The 15,003-nt window shown below is 52.1% G+C and overlaps 1 protein-coding gene across 2 annotated transcripts in view; it reads right to left on the minus strand.

The window, feature by feature from the left end:
- LRRC75A (leucine rich repeat containing 75A) overlaps positions 1–10,183 on the minus strand; it is a 70,629-nt gene extending 60,446 nt beyond the window's left edge. For both annotated transcript variants that reach the window (XM_027691102.1, XM_027691100.1), the window contains exon 1: positions 9,526–10,183. In XM_027691102.1, coding sequence (XP_027546903.1) covers positions 9,526–9,789 — 264 coding nt within the window. In that variant the 5' untranslated portion in view covers positions 9,790–10,183. The remainder of the gene's footprint in view (positions 1–9,525) is intronic.
- Between the last annotated feature and the right edge of the window lie 4,820 nt (positions 10,184–15,003).

Raw genomic sequence — 15,003 nt, forward strand, 5'->3', positions numbered from 1 at the left:
CTCCTGTTTGCCCAGGTAAGCAGGACACATCAGCTGCCGAGGATTTTAAGGGAAGACACTGATGAAAACACAACCAGAAAAGACTGAAGCACAAACACAACTTTTGGGGGAGTCACATTCTCTCACCAGGACAAAGAAAACACCTTAAATTCCATTAATTCAAAGGTTGGACTCCATGATCTTAAGGGTCTTTTCCAACCTAAATGAGTCTATGATCTGTTCCAACCCCTTGACATTCTATCATTCGATGACTGTCATTCACTTAGTCCAGTTTAACACCTCATTTCAGCAAGTCAATGAACAAATCAGGAGTACAAAGGAGAAATGCATGTTTTCCAATCTGCAAGTAAAACCGCAACATGAGAGACCAAGATCTCTAATTATGGTGACCAGTGTAACTCATTAGGTACAATTAATACTCCAGTTAATGAATCAACTAGCTTTAAATGTAAATTCTCTTTGAGACATTTACTTTTTCTGCCTCACATATCCAGCCTATTTTATTAACTGATCAAATAACATTCAAATACTAATTTTCTGCTTTTTAAACTCGTTTTCATCTCCACGTAACTTTAGGCAGAAATAGAAAAGAATAAATCAATTGTGTAAACCCCAAATTCACCATTTCCCACCAGAATAAAAACATACAAAATTAATCACCCAGCCAAACAGCTGCCTAAATAAACACCCCCAGATCCACCAGGCTCCTTACTCAGAAAAGGAAGTATCTGATTACACCAAGCAGAAGCAGCTTTTTACAACCAAACAGAAAAACATCCTCTTTCTTATAGAATGATTCCCAAAAAAATCCTAAAAAAAAAAGGACTGCTTAAGTCAAGAGTCTCTCCTTGCTGATTTTGGCTGTGGTCACCACCGTGGATGTAGGTCATTCACACTCACATCCCAAATTGCTTCACACTTTCTGCCTTGGCCCAGGAAGCCCACAGAGCCATTGAGAGCAAGATTTCTCCCAAATCCCTTCTTCTTCCAATCCTGGAGCGAGGAGAACTGTATCTAAATTGATGCCATAAATGGAAGTACATGAAGGAATGCCAGAATGAACCAAGGCTTTGCTGGTGCTGTCTATGTGCCACCATGGATCAACAAGAACCTTCAGAGAAGGGACCATCAAGGATGGGCTGTTTGAACAGGTTTGAGTCCTGCTCCTGCAGGGATTTGTGCTTCACTACCCTGATTTTGGTGCACCAGGGCCTGAGGCTTATTCAACACAAGTAAAATCCGTGGTAGATGCTGCAACAGGTACGATTCATCCCCCGTGCAGGGGTGTTGGGGCTCTGCCCCAGTGTGCTCTTTTGCCAAGGTCCAACCCAAGGCTCTCACCCCCACCTTGACATCTCATGGGACACCCCAAACCTCCTGCTTTCCAATTCCCACTGGAGGCGGGGCTGCCCCAAATCATGGCCAGAGAGATGCTACCAGTCCCCTCAACACTCACTGTGCTCTGTGGGACCAGCTCTGCAGGCAGGGTGGGAACGGGGACAGAGGTGTCCCAGCAAAAACCCTCAGCACATCCCCGGCTAAAATAACCATTTCCCACCACAGACTGCAAAAGGCTGAGGGCACGTCTGCTCTCTTTCCTCAGCAGACTTTGCTTTCCCCTGCTGGGATTTAGCTGCTGTGCCAAGATCTGCCTGGCCCTGGGGAGGATGGGGGCAAAGGAACAGCCCTGCAGAACAAGGGAGTGATGAACGGCTCGGCTGCTCCCAGGCACCCCCTGAGCGGGCTCAGATTAACCATCCCCTGAGAAAGAAGAGAGTCAGCTCTGGGAGTGTTTCCCAGCGTGGTACCCAGCCATGGGACCAGGGGCTCTCAGGCACAGATTGGCTTAAAGCCCCGTGCCCTTGGGCCAGGAATCTCTTCCTCTGCACACAGAGTGCCTGCGAGAGATGAAGATACAGGAACCATTCAAGGCACTTTTAGTCTCACGTTTTCCAGGCTCGTCCTGCTTTGGAGGGGGAGGAAGGGACAGACAGAGCTCACTCCTCTTGGCATCTTTTGCATGCTGAAGGTTATAAAATGGGGCCTCACCTCCCAGGAACCTGGAGGTCCTGCCCCTGTGGGTGCTACACCATCCACCCCCCAGCTGGGTGAAGGCAGTGACCAGCACTTACCCCGTCACCCCCAGCTTGGACGAGCTGCTCTGCACCCTACTTCCCTCACCTTTCTAACCTGGTTTATTTTTGCTTTCCCAGCTAACATCCACTTTCTCATTTTCTGCAGCTAAACATAAAGCAAGGAGCTGAAAAACCCAGCACACACACACACCCATCCTCCAAATAAACCCGCACACTCGAGGGTCCTGCTCGGAGTGCAAGCTGGCTGATTGGCCTCTCCTTTAATTAATTAACATTCATGTCAACTCAGTTACTATCAGAATTAGAATCACTGTTACTAACAGACAGTGCCTCACAAGTAATCTCTTGTGCAACACACAGAGGCAACCCCTGGCCCCCCGTGATCACTCACAAGCGTTGCACAACCGCGCAGGAACGGGCAGCGGAGCAGCACCAGCGGGAAGCAGGAACAGGTCTGCAGCAAAGCAGCTGGAAATGCTGCTGTTACTTCTTGGAAACCAATCTCAAAGGCAAAGGGGACATTAAAGGACTGAAAGCAGCAGACAGCAGCGTGATCCAGTGCCAGTGGAGAGCAGGGAAACCCTCCATGGGCCAAGGACGCACAGGCTGTTGGAACACCCGCGAAACTCAGAAACGTCTCCCAAAGAAATTCCCCCACCAATATCAAACCTGTTTTGCAATGGCAAGAGAGCCAGGCCTCTAGGAAGATTATATTGCAATATAAAGAGGCCCTAAGGAATGAGACACCCATTGAGATACCCAAAGGCATGAGGAAGGAGGCAGCTCCCTCCCGCCAGCTCTGGTGCATGTCCAAGGCTCTCTCTCGAGCTGGTGAAGCTCAAACCCTCGCACAAAGAAAGTGCTGCTGACTTTGAAAGACATGAAGTCTGAAAGATAAAGAGTCTTGAAAAGATCTGAGAAAGCCGGAAAGCTCGAAGCAGTTTCTACTCGCAAAGCAGCAAGGTCAGAGCCAGGAATAATTGGAGTTAAAACCTTCTGCTTGCAGAGGAATGGAAAGGACAATTTGCTTTTCCTTTTAGAGGCAAGATTAAATTTACTATTCAGTGGTCTTTTCTCCAAAATCTGGAAGAGAAGGAGGCTGAGACACACAAAGAAGAGAAAGGGAATTAGGCATTAAATCATATTAGGCATTTAGCTAGGACCTGCAGAAGTTAAATACTAAAAATTCCCCATCACTTTGTACGAGAATGAAATTAATATTAATACATAACCACCTCCCTTACCTAAGAAGGGGTCGCAGTCACCAACCACCCCAACACATCAAATACTATTATTGACCTAAAGCCTTCGAGAAGCTACAGTATACTGAATTTCAAGTGCATTGTCTTGCATTCCTGCCCCCCGAGACCCCCAGCACAGCCCAGCACAGCATCACAGTGCACATCCCAGCACTGATCTGCAGGGAGGTCTCTGCCCACACAGCCATCACACCCACACGTTGGCAAGACAGAGGAGACATCCTCAGACTCCGGGGTTTTACAGTTTGAAGCAAGATAAAAAGAAAAAAGGAAAAAAAAAAAAAGGTGCATGCCAGGCTGTCTGCAGGCTGGAGACTGGAGCTGCTGCATTTCACATCAGATGTGAAAGCCTGGGGGGGGGAAATGCACATTCCTGCTATTATATAAACAGATAAAGTGCTGAACAGGGGCTGGGGTGCCAATTGCAACCATTAACTTCTCCCAGCTTGGAGACTTCTGTCTCCAGTGAGGGCAGAGGCAGGACCTCCCCCTCCTCTGGGAGCAGCCAGCTGCCCATGGCAGACAGTCCAGCCCAGCCTAACCCAGCCCAGACTAACCCAGCCTGGCTCCACAGGTCCAGAGGAAGGAAACCGAGGTCTGACCCAGCAGTTTCATCTCAGATCGTTTTCAGCCGAGGCACCTCCCAGATCCAGAGCTATGGCACATGTGGGAATCAGCACCTCTCAGGGCACACAGCCCTCCGAGCCAGCAGCACTTCCAGACAGGCTGAGCCAGGGACCCCCGGGAAGCTGGTCATGGAGGGAGCTCATCCAGGACATGCCCCTCAAATGGAATAAGTACATGGACACAGATCTCACCCGTGCTCAGGCCCCCACACTGCCAGCCCTGCAGCAGGCAGGGCCTGCCCAAGTGTGTTACACTAATGCATCCACTACCAACACTGATTCCTAATGTGTGCAATTCCCCAATCCTGATAGAAGAGAAAACCCACTCTGCTCCATGTCAGTGGCAGGGAGAGCATCACTGCTGCACAGGGGGGCTGCAGGGGTTGAGCCCACACTGCCAAACACACAACTCCTCTGCCTGACCTTCCCCTCCCTCCCTGCATCTCAGCATCCTCCAAAGACACATTTTTCCTTAGGAGGAGCAGCAGCAGTCACCTTGCAGGGGGTTAATTAAAACCAGGCTCCTTGGATGCCAAGCAGACATGGGACACATCCACCTGTGAATCCCACGGGGGAAGGAAAAAGAGCAGAAGGAGCCAGGATGGGAAGCACACACACTGCAAGAGATCATCTTCCAGCAGGGCAGGGTTAGGGAGCAGGGTGAGAAGACCAGAGACCCTGTTTGGGGCAGAAAACACCCCACCACTGTCATTTGCTGCCTCCAGCAGCCTAAGGGTTAAAAACAGTTGTGGGGAGCACTGGTGGTTTCAGCAGCAGCCTGAACCAGAGGAAATGAGTGCTAATCCCAAAGCTGCCCCATTTGAGAGCTGGGTTACCCAACTTCCACCCTGCAGTGCACAGCAGAACTGGTCCCTGGCCTCAGCCCCCACTTCCCAGCCTCAGGATCTCCCACTTGCAAAAAAACAAGCCCAGTGCTGCAAACCTCTTCATCCCTGCCCTCCTGGCAGCTCAGAGGCTGCAAGAAACCCCAGCCTTGGTCACCTGCGATACATCGGCTGGTCCTGGCGCTCAGGAGAAGGGACCAGGGGTTCCCTCGCAGGCACAACACTGCCAAGGTCCTCCAGCATTCCAGAGGCCACAGGATGAGGTCTCCACGGGAGTGATGCCCCATGGCTGGTGTGCACAGAGCCAAGAGGGAGGAGAGAGTGGCACAGTCCAGCCACGAGGCACCCGCAGGCTGCGGATAAGCTGGATCATATCAACCAGACCGCAGCGCTCCCCAAGGTCTGCTCTGGATGTCCATAAGCACATCCAACCGCACGGCTGAGGAGGAACATTTCAGCACTTTTGGCACCGGCAGGGCTGAAGCGTGTGCTCCGAGGCTGGGGCAAAGCCAGGGGCCAGCATCCTTCAGGGAAAACGTCTGAATCTGAGACAAGGCAGCAACAAAAACCACCCCCTTCACCCTGATGAGCTGCAATCATCACGAACTTGGCCGGTTTGGGGCCGTGACCCCCCTCCCCTGCCCTTCACACCCCATCACTGCCCAGGCAAAGCTGCTGTGGCAGAGAATCCACCTTACAAGTGGAGCAGCTTTGCTGTACCTTGGACCTTGCCATTTGGCTTCTGGCCACCTCCAGCACCCAGAGGTTTATTACAATATTTTTGCTTTCTTCTCCCCCTTTTTCTGTTTAATTCCTGGAACTGCTGCACACCTCCTGCCCAGCACGGATGATGCCCAGATCCAGGGGATGCCTCCTCCTCCCCTCTCCCACCAGCTCCGCTGGAGCAGCAGCAACAGCCCAGCAAAGCCTCCACGTCGAGCCATAACCAATGGCAAATTCCTTGAGTGAAACGTAATGTGCTGGGAAGCGCTTCACCATTTCACTTGGGAAAACCGATCCGTTTGGCAGCGGAGAGGAGGAAAACATGCTTTGTTTTACAAATCCTCTCCCCAGCAGGAGAGACACTCCCAGAATTTAATATACTGACAGCTCTTGGCTGCCTTAACCACTGAAACTCCAGAGTAGGGAAAAAATAAAAAAAGTAAAAATAAAAGTGATACGCTACATAACACTAAAGCCCATCCTACTCTGCAACTGGTGGTATTGGGCACAGTGGAGCTGCAGTTCTCCCACCCAGGACATGGATGAGGTGGAGGGTGTGAGAGCAGGTTCCCATGCCTCAAGTGCTGGACACCCTGAATTAATTCATTCTTCATCCCCTCTTAGGGTGAGGCCCTGCAGCAGCTCCTTGTTGGAAAACAGAGAAGATGCTGACAGGTAAATCTGGGAAGTCGCTTTATAGCAGAGAAACTGGATTCCAAGTTATCCAGCGCAAGAATCACTTCCATGAAAGGCAACTGGCTCCTTCCAGGTGACTAGCAAGCTCCTGGCAACCCCAAACTCCAGCCTCAATAAAATGTCAAGCATTTCAGTGCATTCCCACTTATCCTCCAATGTGTTTGACTGCCAAAAGCACCCTACAAGCAGCACTGCGAGGACAAACACCTCAGCCAAAGAGAGCTGGCGGACGGCACTTTTTTGGGAAGGGATTTTAATTTTGCAGCGTGGGGTTCGGGCTCTGGGTCGTTGACAGCGTTACCAGAGCAGAAAGGAAAAAGCAGTGGGTATCTCTAGCTCAAGAGCCCGTAGTTAAAGGAGCCTGGCTGTGCCAAAGGAGCACATACCCTCTGGAGTGGCCGCTGCCAGCTCCTGCATGCAGGAATAACACGAGTGTTATTTTGAGGGCAGGCAGTGGGATCGAATTGCCTCCGCTCCAGAGACCGCTGCTGACCTCTCCGAGGAGCAGTCTGGAAGCAAAGCAGCCTGTCTGCTGTTCACATTTTTTATCTTTTCAAACAAAAAGAATTTCGCTTCGTGTCTTAGCGTTTTACAGTTGTTTGCAACCTCCAAGCATTCCTGGAAACACTAATTAGTCCTTACAAGAGCCTGAAAAGAAGACAGCACCGCTCCTATCTCGGGGAGGGGAGCAGGATGGATAAATCTGGTGAAATGCAAAAGGCCACAGTGGACACTGGTGCCAGTGGTGGGGCTGGAACGCTCATCTTCCTCAAAAAAAATGATGGAGCACCTCCAAAAGCAGGGATGCTGTCACCTACCCCCTCACTAGCGTGCTGGGCTGGCTAAAAAGCTTGGTGAAGTCAGTGGAAAGGCTCCCAGTGACCTAAATGGCTGGGATTTAAAAAATCTCAACTGAGAGCTGGGCACCAGGTCACTGGGTTTGCTCGAAAAGCCCAATTTTGCAGGAGCAGCATCCCACGTTACATCAGCCAGTGCCACCAGCCCCTCTGCAGTGGACACCCTATAAATGGCTCAGGGGAAAATTCTCTGCCCCACCAGGCTCACCCATCCATCCCTCTCCACAGGGGGAAGCTCATCCTTCCCTCCAAATCCTCACTTTCAGACTGAGACGTGCCAGGAGCTCAGCTTTTGGAGGCTCCCACTGGTGGGGAGCAAACCAAGTGTCCCTTTGCAGCCACCAATGCACCTCTAAAACGTCCCCTCCCAAAAGCCAGCTGGTGGAAACCCAGAGCAATCAGGATTTGTTCCGTGGGGCATCCCACATTCACTACCTGTGGGCAAGGAATAATACCACCTCATTAAAAACGTGCTTTGAGTCTATTATAGTATCTAGGACAAAGTGTTCCCTATTTTGACACTCTAAGATATATTTTATCAGAGCAAGCTCTTCAGAAACACTCACTGACAAAGACGTACTTGATTGTAACAGGTTCCTTGCTTCCCCCAGCATTTTAGAATGAATTTTTAGCTTTTTCTCCCACCCTTCCCCCCCACCAAGTCAGATGACACAATGCCTCCATGGTCAGATTTGTCATTAGGGCATCCACTGTGACACCTCCCAGCTCCCTCACTCTGCACAATCAACTTGAGTGGAGGGCGAGGACAGTCCAGAGCATCGCTGAGAAAAAACAGTCTCTGAAGCCAGAGAGAACTTGAGAGTGATTCATGGCACTCCCCAGGCACCAAGATTTATTTTTTTGGGGAGGTGTTTGAGATAAACACCTTCTAAAATTAGCACCTGCCTTTCTGCCAGCTCCAATGGGCTGGGGCAACGATAAAGCTCTGGCGTGGCTGAGAGGGTGCAACATTTGGGCACTGATCTGCTGCCCAACTCATGGCCACTCCTGTCCCACGGGGTTTTCCCAGACAAGGAAACCCGCAACTGCTGCACAGATCCCAAATGGAGAGGTCATTGTCCCAAAGAGTTGTACTGCCAACTCCCAGTGATGGGGCACGTTCATCTGGGAAAAAGCACCACCTTATCTCAAGGTTGAGAGTAAGTTCCAAGAGCTTTTCATAAAGGAACACAAACAAATATGACACTGCTCAGATTTCTTAGCTGGGCTGTTCCAAAGATAGTCCTAAACCACGTAAACCAGCTGAGCAGAAGGACCCTGGCTGACAGGATAAATGGAAGTGGGATGAATGGGTCAGGGACATGCCCCAAACGACACATCAACTTGCTAAAAAGTTAACTGGACCAGAAAATGGGGGGGGTGGGAAATGCTAAAATCAAAACCCAAATACAAAATCCAAAAAGAAAACCATCAGACTCTGCACCAGCTGTGTTTTCCCGTGGACAGACTAACTACAGGGCAAGAAAGCTGCTCCCAATGCCCAGCGAAGTTCTGAGCAACTTTTTCCCAGGTGGCAGAACTGGTTACACCAAACAGCTGAGTGCCGTGCAGGCTCCTTGGGAGAAAAAAAACTGAGCTTGAAGACGGGTCTAGTTTTGGTTTGCATGGAAAACTTGCTGCCTTTCAAAGCCCTGCGTACCCCAGAGCCTTGCAAATGCCCACCACTTCGGTCTTTTTATCACCACCTATCAGTAGAAAAGATTAAATGCTAATTTGCTGGATACAGAGCAGTGCTCCTCAGCTGCCTTTCTGTTTGCTCACAGCAACTTTCCGTCCTGTTGCCTCTCAGCTAATGCCCAGCTCAAACAGACTTTCAAGGCAAAAGGTCTCGGGCTCTGCACAATTAATTCCCCACTCCCGCACAGCGTCTCGTTTCTCCAAGCCAACACCAGCAAAACTCCACCACGCGATTGTGCGTCAAAAAGAACAAGATAAAAAGCAAAGCTGCCAACTCTGGGTATTTCTGAGCCAGGAAGAAAAGAGCTGATCCTCAAAAGCTGCCAGCTCAAATTGCCTCAGCGCTCTTACAGAGCTGCTTTAAACACCAAACTTTTGGAAAGTTGAGTGGGAACCACCTTGAGTGGGCTGTGCACGCTGCAAAACCCAGAGCTATCAGCGCCAGCAGTGAAGGGAAGGAGAAAAATGCACCCGGCAGGGTTCCTCGCTGCAGACAATGCAAAGCACCTCCCCGGGGGTATTTTAGCATCTCCAACACCATGACCACCCTGCAGCTCCTCAGTCACTTCCCCAAAATTACGCCACGAAAGTCAGACCCACAAAAACAGAGCGTGCCCCCTCTTTGCTAACAGGCTTTCGAAATCAGCATGGGGTTTGCTCCTAAGACTGTCTTTTCCCCACCGAAAGCAGGCAGCCCCCGTCCGGAGAAACCTGCCCATCCTCACCTGCCGCAGGTTCTTCAGCAGCTCGGTGGCCTCCTCTTGCTTCCCCTGCTTCACCAGCACCAGCATGTCCTGGATCATGCAGATCCGCCGGTGGTAAGGGGGCAAGCTGCTGCCACCGCCCTTCCCAAACTTCTCGCCGGACTTCACCACGAGGGAAGCGAGGAAGTCCCCTCTTTCCCTGGGGGGCACCTTCTTGCGGTGGTGGGCCGGGGAGCTCTCCCCGGCGCTGCCCGGCTGGCAGCCCTTGGTCTGCTTCGTGCCCATGGTGTGCAACCCCGGCTCCCGCAGCCCTGGGGCTGCATGCAAGGGGGGTGACGGGGCTGGATGGCACGGAGGGGGGGGCACGAGGCGGCTGAGGGGCGCACAGGAGGATGGTGGGGATGCACAAGGGGTTGTGGGGTACACAGGGGGGACGCACAAAGGGGTAGGGGACGCACAGAGGGATGCACAAAGGGGTTTTGGGGGTGAACAAGGGTAGGGGGATGCACAAAGGGTTTAGGGGGGAGGGATGCACGGAGGGTTCAGAGGATGCACGAAGGGTCCAGGGGCTGCAGGAGCCTAGCAGGGGGGTCGGTGCCCGGCGGCGGGGCGGCTCCGCTCCCGCAGGCGGAGGAGAGGGAGGCTGCGCCCGGCGAAGAGGAGCCGCGCCGCGGCCCCGCCGCTCCGCTCCATCGCCGCGGGGAGCCGGGAAGCCGGATCCGAGGAGCTGCTCCTGCGGCTCCGGGCGGCCCCGGGGCGGTGGGAGAGACCGGCGGCGCTCAGCGCTGCAAAGCGGCGGCGGCTCCGCGCAGCCCCCGAGCCCCCCCCCCCCCCCGAGCCGCTCTCGCCTCCTCCTCCTCCTCCCGGTGCCGAGGGGGCTCCCCCGGGCAGGGCGGGGGGCGGCGGCCGCGACTTGGGGGCAACTGTTGCTCGGCGGGGGCTCCCCCGGGAGGCGGCTCAGCTCGCCCGGCTGAGGGGTGCACGGAGCGGGGAGAGCCGGGGGAGGAACGGGGGCGGGCACCGGGCACCGAGGCAGGGCTTGCGGAGGAAGCCGGAGCCGGACGGGGCTCTTCCTTCCTCCGCCGCCTTCTCGAGCCCAGCGGGGCTGGGGGCTGCTCACCCCGAGGGGCTGCACCGAACGAGGGCACCGGAGGGAGCTGCACCGGGTTTGTGTAGCGGGGATGGCAGCGGGGCTCGGCTGCCGGCAGCCCCTCCCCGAGGCAGCGAGGGGCATCCCCGCCGGTGCTTCCCGGGGAGGAGCACGGAGGGATTCCCGCTGGATTCTCGCCCCAGGGGATTTGCAGGCGCTTGGCCGTGCCCGTGCCCCGCAGGGATGTGCTTTGGACAGGACGTGCTTGTCCCCTCCGGGCTCCTCTCCAGGAGAAAGCTCCGCGCAGGGTGATGCTGGGCACTGCCGGCTGCCGAGCCACACCGAGCTGTGCTCCTGCACCCGCTGGCCTCCTCCCTCACCTCCACCCCTGCCTGCGGCCGCTCCGGTGCCCATCTGCAAGTCACCACTTGTGCCCTGCCATCCCCTGCCCCATGCACAGCCCCCCTGCCACCCCATCCCGAGCTTCCAGCCACGCCTTGCACGTGCTGCTCCTTCCAGCAGCTCCCCATCCAATATTCAATCACTCCTTATCTTCCAGGCGCTCCGCTGGCAGGACTTAGGGCACAGATTAAAGATCCTGGATAAAGCTTATGATGAACAACTCTTTATACAGGCACTGCTCACCTGCTGCAGGAGACAGACTGCTCCAGAAGTGCCTGGGAGGGATAAGCTTTGGACTGATGAGGCCCAGCAGTAGCCTCAGACCCTCTCCCAATGCAAGGGGCTATTTTCCAACACAGACATGCAGCAAACTCTCCATCCACTCCCACACCTCTGCTTGGCCAGGGCAGGAGAAGACGCCACAGCCACTGTGCAGTGCCCAAGCTGGAAAAGAATCACCTCCTGTGGTAGGAACGAGCTATGGGGGCATTTTGCAACTGTGTTAGAAATAATCCCAAAGCAACATGTGAGAAGCTTCTGCATCCTGTGCAATTGCACATCCATGAACACACAAATACTGTGTTATGTTGATGTATAAAAGGCAGCTCTCCTCGATCACCAAATGGCTGGAGGCCCATGTAATTGTTTCTAAAAGTCCAAAGGCCAACTCATGTAATGCATTTTTGTACCCAGACCACGAGAACAACACAGAGCCCCACTGACTTCACTAGGGTTTGGCCCTGGTTTACAGAGTCATGCAGCACATGATCCAAACAGGACCAAACACTGGTGTCTTTCCCCAAAAAACAGCTCATGACTGCTGTCATGAGCCAAAAACTACACTTCAGTGGTTCAGCCATATCAGGTAAAGTCAGATGAGGAAACACGCAGCCAAATGGTTTGCAGAAACCACAAGTTTGTGTTAACCAAAGGCCTCACCTGGCAGTAAATCTCCCTGGAGAAGTCAGGGAGAGGCAGCCAGTTTGCCAATGTCAACAGGAGGCAGCGGGAAGTGGTGCCTGACACCCCTCCAGCAGCATTTTCCCCTGCAGACGTCATCCTAGGTACAGCCTCCTCCCTTCAAAAGGATCAGCCCTCTTAGCAGGGTTATGACACATAATGACATTAAAGAAGGGCTTTTGTGACTCTGCAAGACGCTCTGTGGGGTCTGTGTCTGAAAATGCAATTGAAGCAGCGTCATTTCAGACCTGGAGCCTGACACTGTGCCCCAAAATCCGTGGGACAGGACCGGTCACCTCGTGTGTTCGTTCTGCACGAGGTGGTTTTCCCACTGGAATAGATGGAGCATTGTCTATATTGTACTTTCCTGGGCAGCAACTGCAGTCTCAGTGCTGCTGGTACACACAACCTTCCTGCCTAACAGGAGCTGGCAGACAAGGTGCTTCCAGCCCTAAAATCCTCTGCCTGTCCCTGAGTTTCATCTCAGAGCCGGTTCTTTACTTACATCTGTAAGCCTGTGGTACAGCAAGAAGCCGGCGAGGTCAGGTCGGTTCACCTTTCCAACAAAAATATTGAATAATGGAAAAGAAGCAGAAAGAGAAACCCCTGCCAGGGCTGAGATCCCCCGTTCCCTGCACTCCTCCAGAATTTGAGGCCACGGGGCCTCCTCCAAAGAGACACAGCTCTGTACAAACAGAGCATCTCATCCAGGATGAAGGGAAAAGCACACACCTCCCTTATGCCAAGAGCCATCACTCATTCCAGGCACATGGAGAACCAAATCCAGCCCATCTCTGATTTTCAACCACTTTAAAAAGGGCTGTTTGTGCCGTTTCCCATGAGTTGGGGCAGCTTTGTCAGCACAGGCTGCAGGACTGACCACACCAGGAAGGCACAGACATCTCTCTACCTCTTCAGGTCCATCCAGGGGGCCATCTCACATTTGTGGGATGCCACCATACCTATCCCCTTGGGACTGAAGCTACAAACCCCCTCCCTTCCCCACCTGCTGCCTAGAGGAGAGAGGAGCTTGGCCCACAAGGATCCTGGCCAAGGAGGTGGTTTTGCACAGCAACCATGGCCCGAGTAAATAAATAAAGCCCAACCTTTGCACTTCTGACACCTCTGTCAGCAGAGCAGAGTTCATCAACCTCTCTGATCAGACTCACTTATAGCACACAGGACAAAGCCTGGGGGAAAAAAAAAGAAACAAAATTGTGGGGTGTGCTCTTGTTACACCAACGCAAAGCAAACACCATCACTGCCAGGTTGGAGGAGCTGGATTTATGTTCCCTGTGAATGGATGCAAAGGAACTGTGACCATTCAGGGCAGCTCAAGAATAACCTCCAGGCTCAGCACTGGTGGCTCGATGGTACAAGATGTGCAGATCCCTCAGCAACGCTCCATCCCAGAGCATTATTCACTTCTACACCCTCAAAAGGTCCCGTCCAGCTGCAGACCCAACCTTATGGCAACGCTCAGCTTTCATGGACACCCACAGTTTTCCATACACACTCAAAACATGTAAACCAAGCCCACCCAGCACCAGAAAACCTGACCCCAGCCCTCGTGTGCTGGGAACCAGGGCTGTCCTGCAGTGCTCTGGGGGCTGGAGCTCGCTCGGCAGCTCTGACTGATGAAATGTTCTGCTAAACTCATTAGCGGATCCACAGCCAACGTGCATTTTTTCCTTAGTGCAGATGTGTGCAAACTTCAAATTAGTAGATGTTTGTCCAAGGGGGTTTCTTTTTTATTTTTTTTTTAAACTCCTTTCATGCTTTTTATGATGTCTAATATTAAGGGCGAGTTAGAGAAATCCGCTGCTTTAAAGGGAAATAACTTCAGACCATGAAATCGTGAAAGACAACAGTTTCTCCTCCCCCACAAAACTCAGATTTAAGAATGTTCTTGCTCCTACATCAAAAAGAAATTAAAGCTTTTCAATGCATTCTGCAGAGGCCAGGGAACATCCATACTGTGTGAGTCAATAACCTGATGGAATAAGCTGCAGGAGGTCTGACAGCAAATACCTGAAAATGGAGACATTCATCCTCAGTTCCCCAACATCCCACGTGTGGGGACCCACCACCAAACCACTTGGCACACCTGTAGCATACACATTTGGCTTCAGATTAGTCACAGACAAAACTAACTTCCCACTTCCAGGAAGCACTGACTGGTTTTACTGGAAGTTCACAATCCAGTCACGCTTCTCTCTTCCCAGCCCACGTGTGCTGCCCTCTGCAATGTGCTTTGTAAAGTGCTGGAGCTCCCCCCTCTATCCATGGACTCACAGGCTTGGATGGGGGAGACTGATTTCATAACTTGCCCTTCCTGATCCCAGGTTTTGTCCAGGACTCCCACCCTGAACTGAAAAATCCACTTGGGACAAGTATGATCCAAGGTGGGATATTCAAAAGAGGGTCTAACCCTGCAGACCTTCATAAGTGGGTATTTTGCAAGAGGGACCAAGCTCAGTTTCTCATCAAACCCTCTTGCTTTGAAGGGCAGCACAGGACTTGCCAATTTTTCTTGACTGGGATGGAATTATTAGGATTAATTTTAAATGTCAGCATCAGATTCAGGTTAGTGCTACTCACTCTGTGAAAAGACTAAGCTGACTAAGAGAAACATTACTTTCAAGATGGCATTTAAAGGAATCCCAGAGTTAATGTGATTTTTGTCTCTTACTTTGAAAAAAAGCAACCTTACTGTAAGACACCACCAAATCCAACAAGAGGAGAGCAGTCAGTCTCAACAGACAATCTCCGGGGAAGAAGGCCCAATTGAAAAATGTGATTTTAAAAGAACAAAAGGCTATCCACATCCTAAGCTTAATTCAATTCAGATTTGACAAGGCACAGCAGTGAGACAGGGTTGAAGGGCCTTGTGAAATGCTGCGAGGTGGAATTGCAGATGAACTGAACTCCAGGATAAACGGGGATGAGAAACACTGAATGTACCAAGAGATGTTTTTCAGGAGAAATGAAAGAATCTCATGTAGAAGCACTTATGTTTCCTCCTGGAAATGGATTAAATCATCCCA

The sequence above is a fragment of the Neopelma chrysocephalum genome, unplaced genomic scaffold (genome assembly GCF_003984885.1).
Source record: "Neopelma chrysocephalum unplaced genomic scaffold, ASM398488v2 Primary Assembly neopelma1_82, whole genome shotgun sequence".
In the NCBI taxonomy this organism is placed as follows: Eukaryota; Metazoa; Chordata; class Aves; order Passeriformes; family Pipridae; genus Neopelma; species Neopelma chrysocephalum.